The sequence below is a fragment of the Camelina sativa genome, chromosome 12, assembly GCF_030686135.1.
Source record: "Camelina sativa cultivar CO46 ecotype springtype chromosome 12, ASM3068613v1".
NCBI classification, from domain to species: domain Eukaryota; kingdom Viridiplantae; phylum Streptophyta; class Magnoliopsida; order Brassicales; family Brassicaceae; genus Camelina; species Camelina sativa.
In genome coordinates this window covers 10,722,134-10,745,638 of record NC_141891.1, presented here as the reverse complement: position 1 = coordinate 10,745,638, position 23,505 = coordinate 10,722,134, and the positions used below count along the sequence as shown (strand labels likewise).

Here is a 23,505-nt window from a genome sequence, read left to right as displayed (position 1 = left end):
TCTTATAACTAAAAAATTATTATACTAATTAACAGTTAAAACTTAATAAATTGATTATCTATTTTTGGAAATGCTATTTTAAATAAGACATTTATAAAATCATGGTAATAGTTTTTATATCTAGATTAAATTATAAATTAATTATTTTAATGTACAAAAAACAATAAAGACAAAAGACTGAAAATATTTTTGTTAAAAAATTAAAGCCAGACGAACAAAAATTGACAGGATGGAGTGATGGACCTTGCTTGGTGAGTGTGTAAGAGCATAGCAGGTGGTCATCCTACGAAAATGCCTTTAAAATAAAATAAAAAATAGAAAAAATGAAATGATGGTGTCTTTAGATGTTTGAACATAAGAGATAAATGTCTATGCAGGATATTTTACATCCTTAAATTGTGGGATAACTTAAAATTTAATCTAAAATTATTCTTAAAATACTTTTATAAATATGATCTATAATGATGGTCTAAAGCACCTTCATCTAGAGGTTCCAACTATAAAACCATTGAGATATCTTTAATACACATGACATTTATTTATTGGTTCAAATATTAAGATTTAAATACATAATTTCTCTTTAGACTACTTTTATTGGGAAGATTTAAGAGAGTGTATTCAAATAAAAAAATGAAAAAAAAAATGAAAAAAAAGAGAGAATTATGATAAATGTACATTAGAAAAAAAAAAAAAAGAAACTCTTTAAATATCTCCACTCAAAAAAAAAAAAAAAAAGTCTCCACGAACACCCTCTCTAAGACATTCATAAACAAAGAGACGACTACTTAAGATAGATTCAGTGTATTGTTCTCTAATCTCATCAGTAATCATTTGGCTGGATTGTAATAGTAGTAGTCAAGACTATTAAGAAAACCACTGATTAATTTTAAAAATATCCTTTATTTTACCTCTACCTACCTGACTAGTGGTTTTTAGTTGTAATTTGATCTGATGAGTTTCACTAATATGCAAGTGCACCGTTAAGAGACTTAGAGTTTTTTTTTTTTTTTACTAGAGAAGTGTACAGTAATGATTTTTTTTTGTGATAATTTGTATGCTCGTTGATGTATTTGTATTATTATTGTTTTCAATTTAATGAACAAAGAAGGTGTTAAAAAAAAGGATTATTTGTCACTTCCTAAAATACTGGAAATGAAATCTATTGAGAGTATTGTTTTTAGTTTTATCATTTAAAGTTTTAAATATAAATAAAATAGTTAATAACGAACCAAAAAACATGATAATTTACTAAACAATTAATTAAACCCTAAATATTGAGAAATGATCAAAATCATCAATTTAATACTAATAATATTTTGAAGCATAAGTCATCAGTGTGTATCTTGATAAGAACATTACATCAAAATAATAATAATAATAATAATTTAACACTATAGTATAAAGTCATCGATATATCTACTAGATAATTGAATTTTAATTTAAAACTAATTTTGTTCGGTATGAGTGTCTACTATATACCCAATCGGGTAAATATTATATAACTATTGTATTAAAACACTAAAAATAAAAACAAAAAATAAATAAATAATAAATATATATGAGATGAATTTGCAAACCAAAAAATCGCGACTGTCTTAAGAACCACATAAAATATGGACTAATCCAAAATATATGGTAAGTTATTTTGGTTATCATATTTGTGTGATTATGTATGAGATTAGTTGTGAGTTTTTTTTTTTTGTATATATGTTCAACACGATGTGTACTAGTCAAAAGAAACATTACAAAGTCAAACATTACAACGTTAATTACTCACTAAAACTTGTTCATACGACCCATAGTATTGTCTCGTCGACTTCAGAGGTTCTTCCAAGTCTTCTTTTGCTGCTATACAATATTACGAGTCCCCTCGTAGTTAGTTTATTGCATGTATCGCTATCTTATAATAATGGCGTACCGACTTAAAAGAAAAATGGAAGTTGACTTGAGTGTAAATCAATCCATTTAGTCTCTTTGATATACTCGATATTGCTAAAATACAGAAAATATAAATATGTCACACACCGTTGAGACATAGTCCAAATTTTATTTGTTGATAGAAAATCAACCCTCCACAACTTGTTTTAAGTCATTCTAACTAGTGTCTAGTGACCATATGAAGTAGCCTCTCGAGTTGATCAATCTTTAATACATAGTATAAACACAAATAGTTGATATAAAGTTCCATATTCGAGTTGATCAATGACCACGCTTTAGAACACCTCCCAAACATCACCCCATCGCCAAAAACCCTTATTTTGTCAATGTTAAAATGATTTGAAATCAATCTCTAATGATTTGGACTTTAAATGAATTTTATTTTTCAGAAAATAAGCAATATTTGTCCCTTCTGCTCTCGCAGTCAAACATGCCTTGCTATATCGGTTCTCAAACAAGAGCTTATTTTCGTTCAAGTTTTGTCGGATTCTTACACACTTGTTCGTCTTCTTATTGAATCCAATGTTAAGGTCAGAGGAATTTTGTATGACAACATTAGTTATCTCTGCCACCGGCTTATCTTGTTATCTTTTAGCTTTGTTTCTCGCAGTGTTAAAATTGTGGCAGACTCTTTGGCAAACAGTGTCTTGTCTTCCTTAAACTCTTCTTCTCTGGGAGTGTAATGGTTTTTGAATCAATATAACTTGTTTGCCGGATGAATCTAATTTTTCGTTAAAAAATTGATTTGCACGTATAAAATTAAAACACTCGGTTCTCTCTCATATATCTACAATTCTGTGAGACCTCAAATAGCTATATTCACAGCTTGTGGCCTATACTATATGAATGTATTTGCAGACTAAGTCTAATATTAAAACATAATAAACACATCAAATATGCCATTGACTAATATGATGTTTTGACAATAAACAAAAACTAATATAAATGTGCAAAACTAATCACTAAATAAGTTGTGTCATTCATTTACATGGTTTAAGACTTCAAGTTCATGAATAGAACTGCATTGTATAGTTTTTACCATTACCTCTAACTTTTGGATATTTCAAGATCCATACTATATACTTTAAGTTATCCTAAATTGATAATTAAAAAAAAAAAAAAAAAAAAAAAAAAATCACGGAGAATACAAAATGTATCAGACAAAAGATATAAACAACATTAAAAGACCTTTTTTCCAATGAAGTTGCAGCTGCGTTGACCAATGACACCATATATCAATATACCCATACATATGTGTCTTTGTGTGTGTGTGTGTGTGTGTTTGATTCTCTAGCTTATACGTCAGCGCTAGGATGTAATAAGTTAACGTGCATCTTCGAATATTAGACTTAGTCAATAGAGTGTGTGTATTAAATATCTATACTAAAAGTAGTTTAAAGAAAAAATCTCTAGAAAGAAAGAAGTGCCGATCTTAGTTCAAACATTTGTAATTATGATAAGAGTAACAACAAACATGGAGAATTTTGAACCAGCTTGAATTTAAATATAGAGTTAAATTAGAACTCATAGTCATAGTTCACTAATGGCAAACTAATATTTTTTTTACATTCTTCTATGGTTTCCAGACATTTTCCGGTCTTTGTTCTCATTTTACATAAACACTTTTTCTTCATTTGGATCTATAAATTTAACATTTCATAGAAAAAAAAAAGAAATCTAATATGTAAGAAAATCTCTAATTATAAAGACTTACAAGATTTCCATAGAAAAATTAGAACAGAAAAAGGGGTTGGAATGAGCTAGCATTTAGATTTAGATAAAACCCCTTTCGAAGTCTTCAGTTTATTTTTTTGTGAAGTCAATAGTCCATACTTCACGAATCATATAATCAACAAAGTCCAAAGTCCATCGATATCAGAACTATAAGGGACTTTTATGACAAGAACCATATATCCCATAGCAAATCAATCTCCTCAAAAACCTCTTTTTATAAAATTAACGAGCAAGAATGAAACCGTTACGAATTACTATTAACTTTGATAAAAAAAAAAAAAAAAAAAAGTTACCAGATAAAGGAAGTATATAGATATGGGATTTTACCTTTCTTGCGAAGACAAATAAAATATGTAACTATGTATATTGGATTAAAAAGACATCTCATATGCATATGCCAAAAGAAAAGGAAAAAAAACTCATATTTATATGTAATTATGTATACACGAAATGCATATTACAAACTCCTGACGTTTCTCATCTTTCATAACCAGTGCTCCATGTGTAGCAAATCCAGACCAAAACATTTATAGATAATAATCAACATAAAATGAAAAAGAAAAGTAACGTGCTATACCAGAAATTAGATACTATTACTAATAACAAGGACCCTTCCGGTTGCAGTTTAGAGGGCCAGCATCTGCGGTTAAAGAAGGAACCAAGTTTCCCGAAGCGACTGTGAATCGCTGAGCAGAACTGTAGGGCAGCCCAATGCTACCATAACCGGAAGGTACGAAGTAAGCTCCATTCTTAAAAACGTCATTTGAGGTTCTCCATCTCCAGTTATTCCACCCTCCTTTTACTTCTCTCTTCGTCACCTGTTTATTTTCATTATGCTTAGCATTTTATTCCCATGCATTAATCGTAGGTATAGTTTATATAGTATCTTATATTTATATATAGTTATATACTAATGATCTTTAGACATTAATCATTATACATAACCAAAACCGGACGTTTAAACATTTAGTTAGTCGTCTAAACGTCCGATAGTAAGGTACCATCTAAGACTAATATTATAGGAAAGAAAAAAGACAAGCTTATAAATAGGTGTTCAAACCAATCTGCATGCCTCTCTCTTTTTTTCTTTTTTTTTCTAGATCAAATAGTATCGATAGTACTCTGATTTCGTTCCTAATTTAAATGGGTATAACTTATAAGTATATGTGTGAATTATATGTCAATTACAATATTGAATTAGGAGGACGAAATTAAAAATACCTGTTTGCTGTTAGATTTATCAGAAGCAATGAAATAGTTGCCTTCACTGAAAATGGTGGGATCGGCGCTACCACCAATTGCATACATTATCCATTTATCGTATCTATTGTTTGCCACATGAGCGTACCCTCGTCTTACCCTGAAACCACCACACTTTTTTACATTATTACATGTCTAATTCTGCATTAAAATTAAATTCTTAATATATATAGTTACTTTAGTTTTTAAATGGGGGAAAACAAGAAACTAATTACCTTGGCATTCTCTCCACTAGTCCTGGTCCAAAATGATTGAATGCCACGGTCACTTTCATGTTCACATCTTGCACAAAATCATCGTTGTGTCCAAGCAACATAACCTATACATATATAACAACCAATATCAAAATTTGATAGTAATTGCTCGAGACATTAAGTAGCTATAGTAATGATTTTAAATTTAAATCTAAACTGACTTTGTCATGCTGAGTGAAATAGTTGTTCGAAATGGTAATCCCAGTGGAAGCATGGATCACATCGATGAGCCCGTCCGTGCAACGCGCTAGGTAACAGTGATCGATCCAAATATTTGACGAGCTGAAAATGGCAATCGCATCACCGTCCGATCCCTTACGGTGACCAACATGCGTCGTGCTGCTCCTCACCATCCCGTACTTCCCCGGTTTGCAGTCGTGGATGCTGATCCCATGCACGATTACGTTTGTCACGTCTTGTATTGTGATGCAAGGTCCATAAGCAATTTCCACTTTTGCCCCTCTGCCATCTATGGTTTTATAGCTATTGACCATGAGCTCATTCTCTAGGGTTATGACCATATCTTTAGCGAAAGTGATCCACAACGGTTTCTCTTGGATCACGCCGTATCGCAATGAACCTGGTTGAGGGTTCTGTGCATTGTCGTTAGTGTTTGTGACAACATATAAATTACCTTTCTTGCCTCCTAAGGTAGATGAACCAAACCCAACCACGCAATCCGCTAGGGCTTTCCGATTGGCAGCCCAGTCAGACTTGAGCCGCCAACATGAGTCCACCGGATTCATGACATTCTGAGGTTTCTCAGGGAGGTAGTTGGCAACCGTCGGGTTATACCCGTAATAACCGTTATTTACGGCATGAACCAAGGACTGACATAAGAATAGTGCCACGAGGAGGCACGAAATGGTGAAAAGAGTCATGGTCCGGTGTGTTTAAGGTTTGAGTAGGGATACTAAGAAAAGGTAAAAGATGGGGAAGTACTTAAGGGAGTGTTAGATGAGATATTGTGTCAGAAAGATTAGAAGGTGTGGTAAACACGATCTTGTCCTAATAGTGGCCTAAAGATCAAAGTTGTATTGGTGAGACTTCGGTGTTGTTACACAAGATCACATATACGTGCTTCCCCACGAACATTTCTCTAGCCAACTTGCTTGGATGGAGAGATACAATGTCTTAATCATATTGTTTAATTAATTGTATTACGTTAATTGGTAATGTTTATCTGGTGCCTGGTGGGGTGTTATGTGTACGTGTACCAATCCAATATTATTTTTTGTTTCTTCTACAATTTCACTTCAGACACTCCATAAACTATTTATTTTTGAGTTTTCTTTTTAACAAAAACCATACAGATACGTAGCCGAAAATAAAACCAAACCGAACCTGAAAGTAAACCTAATTACAAATAATTTATATGGTTTCAATTTATTATTAAACCAACAAAACCCGAGTTAGTCGAAATAAAAATAAAATTCGGATACTTAAAAGTTAAAACGGCAAGCAGTTCAAAAAACAGCCCTAATTAATAAACCAGATTATCAGAATATGTAAATGCAACATTACTACGAAGAAGCTGAAAAAGAGAAGTTGTTCTGCAATTGCATGATGCCTTGAGAACCAAGAAAAGTGGTGTTGCCCTTGAGAAAAGCAGAGTACCAATTAGCAGAGAGTTTGGGAGACCTCTTGCGATTAGGGTCGCTGAAATTCACAGAGTACAATCCAAAACTAAACTCATATCCCTTCACTAATTCGTATAAATCCATAAATGACCATACAAAGTAGCCTCTCGTGTCTGATCCATTCCTACACATAGTAATATCTTGTTTCTTAACTAGTACGTTGACAAGAGAATAGAAGAAGGTACAATAAGAAATTTCTTCTTTTTTTTGTAGACACTTTACTTACCTAACGGCTCTTAGCACAGCACCAATATAGGCGTGTAAGTACTCAATCCTTGGTGTGTCCTTCTGTTGCAGCTGCAAATCTTGCTTCATCGGTGTACCTATTCGTTTGCATTGGCAAGAGAATTAAGCAGATTAGCTAGGAAACAAACAAAGAAAGAGATCAGAGAAGAAAGAATGAAAGAGAGACCATTTTCAAGAATGTAGATAGGTGGATTGCCATAGCTCAGCTTCATATCCTCAAGGACACTTTCCATAGCCCATGGAGCAACAGCATACTTTTCCAAACAAAAACAAAAAACAACTAAGAAAGAGAACACTTCTGTTTTTGAAAACTTAACTGTATCTGAATTTGGTAACCTTAAAACTCTTACCTCAAAAGCTGAAAAATTACCAAGGTCTGTCTCTCCCAAGCAGTAAAATAAAAGAAGAGAGATGGTTACCAAAAACATAAATATCAAGAAATAAAAGAGAAGCAGAGACACTGTTTTGTTATTCAAATGATAGAGTATGATTTCTACATGTCATAGATACCCCCATGTCTGAGTGGAAATCCGGGTTTCCCGAAAGAGAAGGTTTGAGTTCGATGTTTGTGACTGAAGCCGCAAGGTAGTGAATGATTCCTATAAAGTCTGATGAGCCTTTAACTTGTTCTGATTCTTCCTTTGAGAAAACTGGCAGTCTTGATCCAACACTTCTTTTCATTTCTTCCGGATAGTCTCCGTATATAAGAGGCCCAAGCATCCTGGTTTTTAAAGAGCAGAGTGTTCTGTTTTCAGCTAAAAACCTTAGATATGTTCTGCAAATCGAAAAATTCTTTTAGAAACTGTTTCTGCCTGACTCACCAACCGAGGTAGAAATCTTTGGCTCTTTGAATTGCAATGTCATCATCCGTGGAGCTTGTAGAAGGTGTAAACCCTAGTGCAAATACGCTAAAGCCTACAGAACCACCTTGCATGTCCTAGCACATTATATAAAATTTGTTGCTCATACTTACACATTCAAGAGATGGTTTTGTAAAATATATACACAAGTATAAGCAACATATACCTTATACTTTTGCGTATAGAGTCTAGAAACGGAGGCGTGCGCAAGCAGCAAGTTATGGCCTACGATATATGGTTCAGTTGAAGAGTTTCCCCATGTGCAGTTTCTTCCCGGTGAGGAGCAACGACCAGGTGGTGTGATCCCATCGTTGTAACCTCCAATAGTGAATACATTAGCCTCGTTGATTGTGGTCCAGAATTTGACATGATGACCAAATTCTCTGAAGCAAACATCTGCATAAGCAGTAAAGTCTTCGCTGCAATGACAAGATTATATCACCCATTAAATATGTCAGAGAAAACTAAGCATTTTCACACACCAAAAAAACAAAGTAAAATCTGGCTAGCCTACATGATTCTGCGGTTGATCCATCCTCCATAAGCATCCTCAAGATACTGAGGATGATCGTAGTGGAACAGAGTAACATGTGGTTCAATTCCTGTTGGAAGTTTACTTAAGTCCAAACTCAACACAACAGAACATTTAGTTTACAAGAGAGTTGGTTAGGATATGAAAACATGTCTCACCATGGCTAACAAGTTCTTGAATGAAGTTCTTGTAGAACTGTAGACCCTTTGGGTTAACAGGACCTCTTCCATCTAAATGAGAGATAAGAGCTCATGAAGTAAAAAAAATCCGGCATAAACATGAAGGGTGTTCAAGAAGACTTACTCGGTATAAGCCTAGACCAAGAAATGGAGAATCTGAAGGCATCTAAGCCAGTTTCCACCATAAGCTGCACATCCTCCTGCACATGCAAAAGCAAAATCTTTGATGTCACATAACAAAGCCAATGTAATGTAGTCAACTTTTTAAGAGTTTGCTTGGATGATAAAGAAACCTTGTACTTATGGTACCCATCACATGCTATGTCTCCGTTACTACGGTTACCTGTCAATTTAAGACTATGTAAATTTAGGTGTTTGTAGAATGAGATAGAATCCAAACGACAAGAGACTTGAATTTCCAAAATTGAATTTTAATTAAGAGTCAACATATTGGTTAAACAATAATTGGACTGATACTAGACTCCTAATTATCATTAAACTAAAATCATAACACCCAAAAAATAAAAAGTTTATTACGAGAGTGAAGGAAAGTATCCCAAACGCTAAGCTTTCTCCCATCTTCATCAAAAGCTCCTTCCCACTTTTACAACAACAAAAAAAAAACTGAGTATAAATGGAATAATACTAGAAGTTGTAAAAAACCGAACTCGGACGAACCTGATAAGCAGAAGAGGCGGCTCCGAAAGCGAAGCCCTCGGGGAAATCGTTCCTGCCGCAGCATGTTACTCCCCCAGACAATGCAAGAAGAAGAAAAATGGTAAAAAGATTCAATACCAGTTTCATTGCTCTGTTTCTCTCTCTGTTTGCTCCATGCTTTTGTGGAAATAAGTTGTAACGCACCCGAGAGAATGAACATTAAACACACTTGTCTCTATCAATTTAGTCAGCGTGGACTCAAAAGAAAGAAACAGAGACAAGTGTTTCTGAAATTCTGTTTATCTTATCTTTAAGATTATTACACACCCACAATTAAAAAAAAAAAAATAAATAGTTCCTTCTGTTATATTATTATTTCTTGAATTTTTTTTTGCTTTTTGTAAGAGATATAACAATAGGCTAGGAAGAAAAAAATTTCATCAAGTAAAATTACATCGGCATAAATGTTCGAAGCCAAAGTTATCACACTCGCAACTAATAGGCTTATTGGCTGCACCTCCTTTCTTAACAAAGTCGTTTATGCATGTTTTGTTTCCGTCGCTGCCGCATCCTCCCACAAATATATCCTTCCGGACTCGTAGGCTAGCCGCCATGGGACTCAATCCAGCTTCCACTTCTATATATTGCGAGTTTATATCAACCACAAGAATAAAATGATGTAAAGTCCGAAGATGGTCTTTCTAATCGAAACAACGTTTTTCGCCATTGAAAAATTAGAGTAAACAATCAAATGAAAAAAAAAAAAAGAAAAAAAAAATAAGGGTTAGGTATTACCTTTAACATGGCTGAAAATGAAAGATATGAGAATACAACAAACCAGAAGCAAAGTGGCGGATCTCATGATTCTTACTGTGTGGATTTTAAATTTTCCAATTGAAATTATCTTTCTTCTCTGTTTCTTTTAGTGTTGGCTGATGGTGGAAATGAAATGAACAAAAAAAAAGGGCTTAATATGAACACGACTTGGAAAGGTACTCACTTAAAAGACAAACTTTTCTTCAACGTAATTGATGGGTAGATTTAATTAGTTTTGGAAGGTAATCTTTAATTTCCTTTTGATAAAATATTGTTGGTCAAACAATTTGAATTTGACTCATACAAATTGAATTTTTCATGAATTTAGTATATATTTATATTTTCAATATAAGAGAATTTTGGGATTTTACAGATTTTGTTAGTGTTAAAAAAGGGAAAGACACCCAGGCAATACAAAGAAAGACCTAACTGTTAATTTATCTAATTATACATTTGCTTAGCAGCTTAGGTATGTCTCATCATGACTTGTTTCAAACTTTCAATATGGTATCATTATTGGTAATGGTAAATTAATACGTGTTATACGTGCATGACATTTTCATCTAAAGAAAACCAAATATATGTAATTTATAAGAACATATATGGTGAGGAAAATTTATATACGCACATATAATAAGATCAGAGAAACAATTGACCATGTTCTAGAAAATTGGCCGTCAGCTGAACATCTGATCCTTAGAAAAATGTAAAATATGGGAATTATGGTAATTAAGAAATATACTTTTCAGTCATTGTTTGCATAATATTTGCATGTCATTTAACCCCAAAAAAAAAAAAAAATTGCATGTCCTAACCTAAAAGTAGCAAATGTGACACGCTACCATCACAACCTTTTGTTTTCTTATGGTGGATGCAGGTACTGAAGTGATAGTGGAGATGATAAGGTGTGTCATTAGATTTCAACCTTAGTACGAGCATTTTTCATGGTGTGAATTAGGTTGACTCTTCAAGTCTTCATACAGTTCTCCTATAATTTCTCTTTGAAAACATCTCTATCTATTTATTCTATTAATTTGATAGAATATTCAAAACCTGAAAAAATTCATAATCCACATGCTTACCATTAATCAGAAGGATACATTTGGTATTAAAAAATATAAACAAAAAAAACTAATAATAAATTGAGATAACAGAAGAATCATAATGGATATCAATTAAACAATATCTTTATCACGATTATAATTTTTTTTAAACAATATCCTACTATATTAATTGAGAAGTACAAATATGAAACTAACCTTAAAATGTGTAAAAATTACATTCAATTGCCATTAGACTAAATTAATTAAGCTTAATTAACTAATTTAAATAAATAAAATTAAATAAAAAATAAAAAATACTCACATATCAAATATTAAAAAATCTAAAAAAATATCTAAAAAATATGTTCTCTCTCTAATAAATTATGGACGAAATTACTAATTATTTTTTTTTTAAATATATAAACCAATCAGAATTTTTAAAACTAAGATTTTATATCCAAGTATACAATACAATTATTTTTAATAACTAAATTCGAAGATTTTGTTAAGATTTCAAATTATGATTCTCCTATCATCTTTATTTTATTTTATTTACAAATTTTTTAGAACTTTCATATAATACTTATAATTAATAAAATGCATATTTTCTGCATATGTTGTGATTTGAATTTTTTAAAACGAAGATATATTACTCAATGTATGAAAATGTGTGTTTTAATTTCCACATTGGCGGGTTGGTAAAACTAAATTTATATAGATGATAAATTAATAATTTTTATTTACTCACAATTATAATATTAAAATTACTATTTTATATTTCACAAAATATAATGCAAATACAACAAACAAATATAAAACTGTAATAATACGTCAAAAATAAAATACTATAATATTCTAAAATAATTAGTATTCAAATAAACTAATAGATTTACATAACAATTAAAAATAAATATTATCTCAAACAAAATAATTTTTTAAAAAAACAATAATTTTTATTATTATATTATAATTTTTTTAAAAATGTTGACCCGTGTTTTAAGCACGGGATATATCCTAGTATTTATTATTTGTCCATCCATAAAATGCAGCGGAGAGACTTCCCTTGCACTAACAAATCAAAAGCCTTGTTGATTTCCTCAAATTTCAATTCATGTGTAATAAAACTGTCCAGATTAAGCTCCTGCAATTGTAAACGAAAAATAGTAATCCCCATGAAAACATAACATCTAAAGCTGTAATCATACAAATATATAGATAAATGTGTATATACCTTTTTTAAGTAATGATCCACGAGAATCGGAATATCTAGTTTGGGTTTAAGACCACCAAACATGCTTCCGCAAATATGTCTGCCTCTAAAAAGATCCAAACAACCCAAACTTGTTGGCGTTAAATCCTTATCTATCCCCAACACTACCGTCTTGCCTGAACCCTGTTTTATATATTTCATTGTTAATGTCTTCAAAGATATAGTTAAATAATTTTGTTTAGCCATTGTAATGATTTTGAACTGACTGGGAGAAATCAAAAGATCCGGTATAAGCCTACCGTGCGGGTGCTGTTGAAAGCTTCGGTCAATAAAGAAGGTAAACCAACGCATTCGAAGCTATAGTCAACTCCTCCTCTTGTCATTTCTTTGATCACCTTTTTCATAATTTTCCAACAAATAAATAAGTTAAATTTGTTTTTGGATAAATTAATGATTAATTCAAAATTTACGAAAAAGTTTATATAATTCCGATGTGAAGCTACGAATGAAATGGTGTAATATATTAAATAACATACCTCGCTAATTTTCTTTTCTCCACACAAGGCAGGATTAATGAAATCCGTGACACCAAATTTCTTACCTATTCAACGTAGATAGGCATATATGTTTATACTTGATCAATGAATATTATTTTTCATCTATACTATTAAGTGATAGCTAATCTGAAATCTTTTCTTTTTAAGGTTTAGCTTTTGCAATGCAAAATAGTTTGTTTTAATTTTTTTTGTCAACAACATATATGTACATACATAAAAGGATAAAACTGAAGGATGATGTAATAGCGACACCAACACAAACCATTACATTGCATATTTTGATTTAAAAAATCATGTTATAAGTTGTAAAGAAACAGAACGACTAAAATCTACTATTGTACTTTTGGATTTGGTTATGTTAACAAATAAATAACACAACCTGGACGGATGGACTATTTGTTAGACCAACGTAAAAATTAGTGACATTAAAAGACAGAAAGAAACATTCAGTTGAAATACAACGAGCTTACCTAGCTCAAATTTATCAGGATTTAGATCAACCCCAATGATCTTTCCAGCCCCACGCAGCCTGGCTCCTTCTGCAACCTGATATCAAATCATTTAAGTATGTATTATTATCAGCAGATAACTATAATTAATGTTTCTTAAATCAAATAAATTTTGGGACACAAAACTGATACCGCAAGTCCAACAGTACCAAGGCCAAAAACTGCAATGGTGGAGCCTTCTTCAACGTCAGCCACTTTCCAAGCTGCTCCAACTCCTGATCCACGTTGACTTAATATAATAACAACTCCACACTTTGATATCTACTTCTTTTTATGTTTTAACCCTCAAAAAAGTTCTTAAGTATGCTTTCACCCCTGATTTCTACCAACCCTACGGCAACAAACAAATATAGAAAAAAAACCTGTGGAGACACCGCAGCTGAGTAATGCCGCCTTATTGACCGGGATTTCAGAAGATAGTTTGACTAGATGTGCGATATCCACGACGGTATATTCAGAAAAACTCGATACAAATAAAAAATGGTAAATTTCTTTTCCAAAAGAGTCTTTGAATCTTGAAGTCATTCCGTATCGTCTGGTGTTTGGTAAAAGGTCATCAGCAAATCTTGCGCACCAGTTGCTCTTTGAGGATTTGCAATCTCTACATTCTTCACAGTGAGGGTGAAACACAGGCAAAACGACGTCGTTTAGTTGAAATCCATCCACATGTTCACCAATGCTCTCCACCACGCTAAATTACAACAAAATAAAGTAATTAGGTAAATTCTTGAAAATGAATGAAAGTTAAACAAGTATATAAAAGAAGATTTACCCGACTGCTTCGTGTCCTAGAATCCTAGGAAACCTTGCAAGCGGTCCCTAGAAATTTCAAAAGGCTAAGTAATTAGTGAGAAAAACAAAAAAAAATAGGTTGCAAAGATGGATCACAAGTGTAAAAACTTACACTGTCTAATTTACAGAAAGTATAATCGGTGTGACACAGAGATGTGCATAGGATCTTAATCCTAACTTCGTAAGGTTGGGGTGGATCAACGTAGATCTCTTCTATCACCAATGCTTCTCCTGGTTTTCTAGATATTGCTGCTTTGCATCGAATTGGCTTTCCTTCGTGAATGGAGAATGATGCCTTGTCCATGGTAGTGAATGATGAATTAATTATGAACTTATTTTGGAGTGGATATGTAAAAGAGAGAGATTGCCACCTATTATTATAATCTTCTCTTTATTAAAATATACGTGCCTGCATGCAAAACGATTGCATAGTTTTTCATCAATACCATTATTTTATAATAAATCATTTTTTAGTGGATTGTTTCTAATTGAGCTAGTCTCTAATCTAAACAGCCTACCTTGATTTATTTTTGAAATTAATCGTAAGAAAATGAAATTCTTGGCAGCAAGTCTCGATCAGATCGTGGTGGGTGATTTAAGACAAAACTAAAAGCCAGCCAAGAAATATCTTCTAAATTAATCTTGATTCTATGACTAACGTACTAATTAATTTAGTTGAACTTAGAAATCTTAGATATTTTACACAACCAGGACACATAAGCCTATTTAATGGCTCGTCTGTTAATGTCCTTACTAGATTCAAACTTGACAAAATGTATTGTAGAGATTTGTATCTTGAAATGTAAAAGTAGCTAGCTTTTAGTAATTTGAAGTACTCTCTTTCTCTCTCTCTTTAAAACACTCGTGTGAAGTTTGCAAATTTGAAAGATAAAAACTTAAAGGAAAGTGCACACAAAATTTAACGAGTTCGGATCCTTGGGAGGAATCCTAAGTCTCGCCGGAGAAGATCTCCGGAAAATCCACTAAGAAACTTAGCTCAAACCGAGCTCTCAATCATTGTTTACACTTCTCTCTATGGTTTTTTCACTCACACTAGTTCATACACTTCATTTACAATATGATTTTATAGACAAACCAAGACTACTCTCATAACTAGGGTAAAGAGAACTTAACTCTGGTTAAATCTTCCTGTTTGGCTTGGTCTTCAAGGTTGGCACTGATACAAAGGTAGGCGGAGAGAAAACGCAGGCCTGCTTTGCTTTGTCTCCTTCAGATTGGACCAGCCCCACAGTGTACGAACCTGAGATTGTGTATGTTGCAGAGTGAACATCCAAGAGTCGAGAGACTTCTAATCTTATCTTGAACCTTATCTTTGAAAGCATCTCACTCAATCAGTGTCTTCTGTCTTTTCCTCTTCTCATTGAAACCCTCTTTTCCAAAACCAGTCTTTGACTTCTTCTTTTCTTGGTTTCACGAGACTTGAGAAAAAATAGAACTTGGGATTCAAACTAATCACCACAAAACTCCACCTTGGTTTGAATACCACTCCAACTTGATTCTTCTTCTTAGCATACTTGGATTTTCCACTTCTCCGGATTCTTCACTACTTCTTTTAGTGACTTGAAATTCTGAGCAACTCCAAAGCGTTTTGAAGTTTGCTCACAGGAACCGTTTTTGTAAAGATATCTGCAGGATTCCATGATGTAGACACCTTCACAACCTTTACTTCTCCTTCTGCAATCTTGTCTCTGATAAAATGCAAACGCACATCAATGTGTTTAGTTCTCTCGTGATGAACAGAGTTCATTGATAGTGGGTTAGCACTCTGTGAATCACACATGACTTCAACATGATCTTGCTCGAATCCTAACTCACTTGCAAGACCTTTCAGTCAAATTTCTTCCTTTATGGCTTCAGTCAATGCCATATACTCTGCTTCAGTAGTAGAAAAAGCTATTACTTTCTGTAGGCCTGATTTCCAGCTGATAACATTTCCACCTGCAGTGAAAACATACCCGGTTACTGACCTTCTCTTGTCTAAGTCAGCTGCTAAGTCAGAGTCACAAAACCCTTTGATCTCTGAACTGTCTTGCTTCTTGTAGATTAACCTGAGATCTTGAGTTCCTTTGATGTATCTTAAAACCCACTTCACAGCTTGTCAGTGTTCCTTCACTGGTTTACTCATATATCTGCTCACGACACACAAAGGGTAAGCAAGATCAGGTCTTGTTCCAATCATCGAGTACATGATACTCCCAACAGCATTTGAGTAGGGAATCGACTTCATGTAATCCTCTTGAGAATCCAACTCTTCTTTTGATGCAGCTTTAAGCCTAAACTGAACTCCCAGTGGAGTTGAAACCGACTTTGACTTATCCATTCTGAATTCTTGAAGGACCTTCTGCAAAAATTATTTCTGTGACACTTCAAGTGTCCCATTTGTTCTGTCTCTCTTGATCTCCATACCCAGAATCTTTCTTGCTTCTCCTAAATCTTTCATTTTAAATTCTGCACTCAGTAAATCCTTGGGTTCTTGAATTTTCTCCTTGTTCTTGGCAGCAATGAGCATGTCATCGACATATAGAAGAAAATATATGTAGGTGTTGTCCTCAAGCTTCTGATAGTAGATATAGTGGTCAAAGTTGCTTCTAAGATACCCTGAGTTCCTCATGAAAGTATCAAATCTCTGATTCCATTGCCTAGGTGCTTGTTTTAGCCCATATAAAGATTTCTTGAGAAGACATACCTCTTCTGTTTCTGACTCGATTTTGTACCCTTCTGGCTGCTCCATCAATATGTGTTCATCCAGATTTCCATGTAATAACGCCGTTTTGACATCCATCTGCTCCAATTCAAGATGTTGTTGAACCACATATGACAAAATCAGTCGTATGGAGACATGTTTCACAACCGGAGAGAAAATTTCTTAGTAATCTATCCTTTCCTTTTGTAGATAACCCGTAGCAACAAGTCTGGCTTTGAATCTCGGTTGATCAACTCCAGGTACACTCGACTTCCTTTTGTATGCCCACTTACAGCCTATCACCTTGCTTTTCTCTGGTTTCTCGGTTAGTGTCCATGTCTGAGTCTTGAGCAATGAGTGCATTTCTTCATCCATTGCCTCTTTCCAAGACTTTGCATCTTTATCCAGTATTGCTTCATCGTAGCAACACGACTCAGGATATCCACCATCTTCAGTCATCATTAATGCAAAACCGACCAACTTTTCTTCATCTTGACTGATTTCCACCAAATTTGAATCCCTGAATTTTAGTGGTAGTCTGGTGGGTCTCCTCTCTCTATCTCTGGCCAACTGATAGTTCTCCAGTTGATTGTTGACTTGAGATTCTTCATTCTCAGTGTCGCTTTCTTGTTCTTTGTCATCACTAAGTCGTCTGTCAGCTTGATCAGACTCTGTACCTTCTTGAGCTCCACCTAAATCACTGAAGTTACCATGATTAATTTCATAGATAATAGGTTCCTGAGTTTTTTATGATTCAGTTTCTGATTGTGAAGATTGATTGAGATGTTTCTACATCTTTTCTTCTTGAAATGTTGCATCTCTGGTGATGATGCATTTCTTCTCCTCAACTAACCAGAATTTGTATTCTTTTACACCAGGAGGATACCCGACAAACACCCCTTTCTTTGCTCTCGGATTAAGCTTCCCTTGATCACTGTGGATGTAAGCTACTGAACCAAAAACTCTTAACTCGGTCTAGCACCTGTCCAAACTTCCTCTGGTACTTCAAACTCAATCGCAGATGATGGCGATCTGTTTATCTGATAAACTGCCGTTGATGCAGCTTCAGCCCAGAAGACTTTTGGAAGCCCTGATTCAATTAGAATACTTCGAACCTTTTCAAGAATGGTTTGGTTCATTCTTTCTGCAACTCCACTCTATTGTGGAGTGTAAGCACATGTTCGATGTCTTACAATACCTTCTTGCTTGCAGAAATCATCAAACTCTTTATTGCAGAACTCTAACCTATTATATGTTCTGAGTATCTTGACCTTCTTGTTTCACTGATTCTCAACCATCTTCTTCCATTCCAGAAAACTACCATAGGCTTCATCTTTCTTCTTCAAAAAATATATCCATGTCTTCCTTGAGTAGTCATCTATGAAAGAGATAAAGTATTGGCATTTGCCTAACGTCAAGGGAACATTTGGTGATCCCCATAAGTCTGAATGTATGTATTCTAGCTTCTCCTTGGTAACATGCTTTCCAATACCAAAAGCTGACTCGATGTGCTTTACCGTAAACACAATCCTCACAGAATTCCAAATTTGTTACCTTAGAGCTGTCTAAGTAGCCTTTCTTAAGCAATGCCTTCATACTCTTCTGACTCATATGACCCAATCTTCTATGCCATAATCGTGTCTCATCTTTTAAACCCTCTGAGAAACTCACTTCTCCAGTTAAAACATATCCTTTTAACGCATAGAGTGTGTCAGTCTTCTGACCTTTGATTAAGGCCGTGCAACCTTTGTTGACCTTCATAATTCCATCTCTTGACTGAAACCAGCATCCTTGATCTTCCAAAGTTCCGAGTGAGATAAGATTCTTTGACATTCCTGGTACATACCTCACATTCTTCAGAAGAACCGTTGAGTCATCTTCGTTCTTTATTCTTATGCTCCCAACTCCTTTTACTTCTGAGTATGTATCATTTGCAATTCTTACTCTTCCAGAACATGCTTCATTTAACTCAATGAACTAGTCTTTCCTATGGGTCATGTGAAAGGAACAGCCTGTATCCATGATCCACTTCTCTTTAAAATCTTCTCCAAGTGATATAAGCGCTTCTGAGACCATGAGTGCTGCAGCATCAGTGATTTGACCTGTCACGGCCGATGATTCACCCCTCTCCATGCAACCATCTTTCTGCTGCTTGTTCCTCTCCTTCCATACATAGCACTGCTTCTTGTAGTGTCCATCTTTACCACAAATCCAGCAAGTTTTCTTCCCCTTAGACTTAGACCTCTTGTTCTGTTTCCCTTTGTCACCTCCCTTGTCTATTTTTTCAGATCTACCCCTTTCTTGAACAAACAAAGCATCCGAACTTTACTTTGGTAACCTTCCACTTGCTCCTAGTTTAAGCCCTTTAGATCTGATAGCACCAGTAATTTCATCTAGAGACAAAGACGTTTTTCCATACTTCAATGTATCTTTAAGCTGGTCGAACTGCTTTGGTAAAACCATAAGCAGAATAATAGCCTGATCTTCATCTGAAACTATCACCTTAACATGTTCTAGATCAGCTATCAACCTAAAGAAATCATTCATGTTCTCCTCTACTATCATACTATCACTCTTTCCTTGATAATCTTCCTGAGGACATTGTCTCCTATGCTTAGAATGATAGTAGATCTTGCCTTCCCTCTTTTCTCCTTTTGAGACTTTTCTGCAGCAGTTTTGGCCTTTGTTGCAGCTTGTTTTGGAGCAGTCTCTGCAGTCACCCCTTCACTCGTTTCTGCAGATGACTCTTTAGTCTCAGGAGCTTGTTCTTCGTCCAACCCTTCCAGCAGACCCAACATCTCCAGATGTGCTAAGCTTTTCTTTCTAGAGCATGTAGTCACTTTTCCCGTCGAACTTCTCCATCTCAACCCTTGATGAAGACATGGCTTCGGATCTGAGATGAAAACTTCTCCAAACCTGGAGCTCTGATACCAATCTGTAGAGATTTGTACCTTGAAATGTAAAAGTAGCTAGCTTTAAGTGATCTGAAGTACTCTCTCTCTCTCTCTCTGTTTAAAACACTCGTGTGAAGTTTGCAAACTTGAAAGATAAAAACTTAAAGGAAAGTGCACACAAGATTTAACGAGTTCGGATCCTTGGGAGGAATCCTACGTCCCGCCAGAGAAGATCTCCGGTAAATCCACTAAGAAACTTAGCTCAAACCGAGCTCTCAATCACTGTTTACACTTCTTTCTCTGGTTCTTTCAGTCACACTAGTTCATACACTTCATCTACAATATGCTTTTATAGACAAACCAACACTACTCTCTTAACTAGGGTAAAGAGAACTTAACTCTGGTTAAATCTTCCCGTTTGGCTTGGTCTTCAAGCTTGGCACTGATATTGAGGTAGGCGGAGAGAAAACGCAGGCCTGCTTTGCTTTGCCTCTTTCAGATCGGACCAGCCCCACAGTGTAAGAACCTGAGATTGTGTCTGTTGCAGAGTGAACAGCCAAGAGTCGAGAGACTTCTAATCTTATCTTGAACCTTATCTTTGAAAGCCTCTCACTCAACCCGTGTCTTCTGTCTTTTCCTCTTCTCCTTGAAATTTCTTTTCCAAAACCAGTATTTAAGAGACTTGAAAAAAAATAGAATTTGGGATTCAAACTAATCCCCACATGTATATTGTTGACCAAAAAAAAATTAAAAAATGTTATCCTACACGTTTGCTAAAAAATGCATTTGAGATGGCAAGATTCACATGGTTCTTAGTTTTACCATGAAAATACATAGTCTTTACTTTCGTGCATCGAATGGGAATAAAAGTTAATTTATTTGCTTCTAGAAGAACCATATGTGAGGATAGTCAAAAAGAACCAACATAATGGTTGTTTTTTTTTTATAATTAAAATTATATTATGTTATAACATAATGGTTGTTATAGAGTACTCTCTCTAATCTAGATTTGGATGGAGTGTTGAGCAGAGAGTTTTAAGAAAACAAAACTTCAAGGTATTTTAAGTTTTGCAACTTTTTTCTTCTTTACGAATTTTACCAACATCGAAAAAGATTCAATATATTCCACATCGTAATAAACTAGTTTCCTTGATATATTATTATTTGTAGAGATATAACCAAAAAAACTAGCAAGGAACATTACATCGGCAAAAATGTTCTTCGCCAAAGTTATCACACTCGCAACTACTAGGCTTACTGGCTGCACCTCCTTTCTTAACAAAATCGTTTATGCATGTTTTGTTTCCGTCGCTGCCGCATCCTCCCAAAAATATATCCTTCCGGCCGCATTGGTCCATTGGATTCAACTCAGCTTCCACTTCTGTATTTTATTATACATAAAAAAAGAAGTGTGCGTTTCAGATCTTACTTACTGATAATGCAAACATGGTTATAATTATAAAACATGGTACGGAAACCATTGTTTATGAAATCAACATATTAGGGGTTTTAGAATTTACCTCTAACATGGCCCAAAATGAAAGACATAAGAACACAAGAAACCAATAACAAAGTAACAAAATTCATGATTCTTATTGTGCTGATTGATAATTTATCTTTTTCACTCTTGTTCCTCCTTCCTCGTTTCAATGAATGATATATATATGCACTTAATTTTGTTTGGTCAACGAATATATGTAGTATACACACACATAATCAACAAAACTGTTGGTAAACATATATATTTATTTTCTTCCTTTTTTTTGGCCTAACATATCACTTAATTTTGGAAAGCAATCTTTAATCCATTTCTTTTGAAAAAAAAACAATATATCTTTTGATTAGTTTTGGAAGGTAATCTTTTTCCTCTCTTTCATTTTTAAAACAAAAAATTTGGTTATGTATATGATTTAAGAATTAATGGGATGTATTGAAACCATGATTTTGAAAGATGTTATGAGATTTAGAAAATTTGGAATGTTGATAGATTTTATGGAAGTTGATATGATTTATTGTAAAATTATTTCAAATCCCACCTAAAACCATGAGATTTAGGGAGTGTATTGAAATCGTGATTTTGGAAGATTTTGTGGGATTTATGAAATTTGGAGTTTTGATAGATTTTAGGGAAGTTGATATAATTTATGGTAAAATTCTTTCAAATCACACCTAAAACCATGGGATTTAAATTTCTATATTTTTAACTAAACAATCCTTTCAAATCCTCCAGAATCCCTAAAACTTATTAAAATCTAAATCTACAAACTGTTTTGAATAAAAATGGATTTTAAAGTAGATTTTCAAATCATCAGTTAAATAACAATGGATTTTAAAATGTCAAGTTGAATACACCCCCGTTAAAGTCAAAATCCACAAACTGTTTTGAATAACATTTGATTTTAAAGTAGATTTTTAAATCATCAGTTCAATAACAATGACTTTTAGTTGATTTTTTAGAATACATGGTTGAATAACATAAGATTTGTAAATTTTATACAAATCAAGTTAAATACACCCCCTAAATGGTTATCATGGATTAGATACTATACATAATTTATTGATAACAGTTTCTGAATCTAAGAGTGTAACATCCGCGAACCGGATTATGCGGTTTTGGTAGGAGTGTCGATCGACACCCTTGTGGCATCGATCGACACCACTATTTCTGGGTTCGTCGGGTTTGTTTTAATTCGCGATTTTGGTTTGGTTGGTTTGGTTTAGTTATCTAAACCTAGTATATAAGTGGAGAAGCGACAAATTAAGGGTTTTAGGGTGTCTGGTCGCCGTTTGCAGAGATAGAGAGAGAGGAGAGAGCCTATTGTGGTGTGAAGGAGATTAAAGGAGAAAAAGCAGAATCGTTAGGGTTTGGGAGGAAATAGTTTCGGCATATCAAATCGTTCTCAAAGGTAATGAAATTTATTAGGTTTATTCCCAAGTCTTTCATCGTCATTCTCCTTTTTACAGAAGTAGTTTTGGATTTAAAATCGATGAGTTATTGGCAGTTTCGTGAGTCACATTTTCTCAGACGCGAGTTGGAACCATCGGGGATTGTAATTGAGGTCGTGGTATCTTATGGTTCCTGATTGTGCTGAAATTTTGTGGGAAGCTTCGTGACGTCTAGGGATAGCTTTTCACTGGAGCGATTTGGTAGTTAACGGTTGGTTTTCATTTTAGGGTTTCGTCTTTGAGACTGTTCTTTTCTGATGTTTCTGTCCAGTTTTTCTATAAGTCGTTTTTGGTTGTGTGGCTTGTTGTAGGGAGTTTCTGAGCTGTTTCGGACGTTAGGAGGGTCTCAACTGGTTGTATTGGTTGTTATAATCAGTTGATAAGGTGAGTGCATGACCATGGCTTATCTAAGCCTGAAAATCCTTTGTTTGCTTGATTTGTTGTGTTTTGTGGTGTTGTTCTTGCTTGTGGTGGTTGTGTTATGGTTATTATAGGTTCCTGAGGCTTTTGGGAGAGTTTGGGACAGATTGTAGGCGGATTGGAACGGATGTTCGTCGTCCGGATTCGTGCAGTTCGCGTCTGCGAAGGGAGTGTCGATCGACACCAGTTAGGTGTCGGTCGACACCATGTTTGGCCAGTGTCGATCGACACCTCTCTGGTGTCGGTCGACACCAAGTTGCTTGTTTCGTGATTTTCCTGGTTTGTTTGTGTTTGGTTGTCAGTTGTTAAGCATT

At 34.3% G+C, this 23,505-nt stretch overlaps 6 protein-coding genes across 9 annotated transcripts; all 6 read right to left on the bottom strand.

The window, feature by feature from the left end:
- Positions 1-4,079: 4,079 nt before the first annotated feature.
- LOC104731307 (putative pectate lyase 16) lies at positions 4,080-6,132 on the bottom strand. The gene is made up of 4 exons (XM_010450639.2): positions 5,348-6,132; positions 5,148-5,251; positions 4,894-5,032; positions 4,080-4,490 (listed from the first exon to the last, which is right to left on the bottom strand). The coding sequence occupies exons 1-4, from the start codon at positions 6,065-6,067 to the stop codon at positions 4,269-4,271; spliced, it is 1,185 nt and encodes a 394-aa protein (XP_010448941.1). The 5' UTR covers positions 6,068-6,132; the 3' UTR covers positions 4,080-4,268.
- Positions 6,133-6,546: 414 nt separating this feature from the next.
- On the bottom strand, positions 6,547-9,568 carry LOC104731306 (beta-glucosidase 3). Of its 2 annotated transcripts, none has more exons than XM_010450636.3 (13): positions 9,322-9,568; positions 9,181-9,244; positions 8,937-8,986; positions 8,768-8,843; positions 8,623-8,694; positions 8,447-8,534; positions 8,099-8,351; positions 7,894-8,009; positions 7,570-7,793; positions 7,423-7,448; positions 7,239-7,326; positions 7,053-7,149; positions 6,547-6,950 (listed from the first exon to the last, which is right to left on the bottom strand). In XM_010450636.3, the coding sequence occupies exons 1-13, from the start codon at positions 9,445-9,447 to the stop codon at positions 6,710-6,712; spliced, it is 1,521 nt and encodes a 506-aa protein (XP_010448938.1). In that variant the 5' UTR covers positions 9,448-9,568; the 3' UTR covers positions 6,547-6,709. The 2 variants fall into 2 exon arrangements, with proteins under 2 accessions (XP_010448938.1, XP_019088924.2); XM_019233379.2 differs by having other exon boundaries at positions 8,099-8,346; positions 9,322-9,462.
- A 70-nt stretch (positions 9,569-9,638) lies between these two features.
- LOC109127877 (putative defensin-like protein 235) lies at positions 9,639-10,274 on the bottom strand. The gene is made up of 2 exons (XM_019233380.2): positions 10,096-10,274; positions 9,639-9,937 (listed from the first exon to the last, which is right to left on the bottom strand). Exons 1-2 carry the CDS (start codon positions 10,160-10,162, stop codon positions 9,741-9,743), a joined length of 264 nt encoding a protein of 87 aa, XP_019088925.2. The 5' UTR covers positions 10,163-10,274; the 3' UTR covers positions 9,639-9,740.
- A 1,794-nt stretch (positions 10,275-12,068) lies between these two features.
- On the bottom strand, positions 12,069-14,660 carry LOC104731305 (alcohol dehydrogenase-like 5). Of its 3 annotated transcripts, none has more exons than XR_015575146.1 (9): positions 14,340-14,660; positions 14,208-14,254; positions 13,798-14,126; positions 13,585-13,650; positions 13,397-13,472; positions 12,906-12,970; positions 12,669-12,764; positions 12,391-12,552; positions 12,069-12,300 (listed from the first exon to the last, which is right to left on the bottom strand). XR_015575146.1 is itself a non-coding variant. In XM_010450635.3 (9 exons), exons 1-9 carry the CDS (start codon positions 14,529-14,531, stop codon positions 12,184-12,186), a joined length of 1,167 nt encoding a protein of 388 aa, XP_010448937.1. In that variant the 5' UTR covers positions 14,532-14,657; the 3' UTR covers positions 12,069-12,183. The 3 variants fall into 3 exon arrangements, 2 of the variants coding, with proteins under 2 accessions (XP_010448937.1, XP_087335553.1); XM_010450635.3 differs by having other exon boundaries at positions 13,568-13,650; positions 14,340-14,657; XM_087479427.1 differs by lacking the exon at positions 12,069-12,300 and having other exon boundaries at positions 12,414-12,552; positions 12,636-12,764; positions 13,568-13,650; positions 14,340-14,659.
- A 2,454-nt stretch (positions 14,661-17,114) lies between these two features.
- On the bottom strand, positions 17,115-18,070 carry LOC147930380 (uncharacterized). The gene is made up of 2 exons (XM_087476840.1): positions 17,914-18,070; positions 17,115-17,623 (listed from the first exon to the last, which is right to left on the bottom strand). The coding sequence occupies exons 1-2, from the start codon at positions 18,068-18,070 to the stop codon at positions 17,115-17,117; spliced, it is 666 nt and encodes a 221-aa protein (XP_087332966.1).
- A 2,888-nt stretch (positions 18,071-20,958) lies between these two features.
- LOC104731303 (putative defensin-like protein 234) lies at positions 20,959-21,531 on the bottom strand. The gene is made up of 2 exons (XM_019233955.2): positions 21,346-21,531; positions 20,959-21,206 (listed from the first exon to the last, which is right to left on the bottom strand). Exons 1-2 carry the CDS (start codon positions 21,410-21,412, stop codon positions 21,013-21,015), a joined length of 261 nt encoding a protein of 86 aa, XP_019089500.1. The 5' UTR covers positions 21,413-21,531; the 3' UTR covers positions 20,959-21,012.
- Between the last annotated feature and the right edge of the window lie 1,974 nt (positions 21,532-23,505).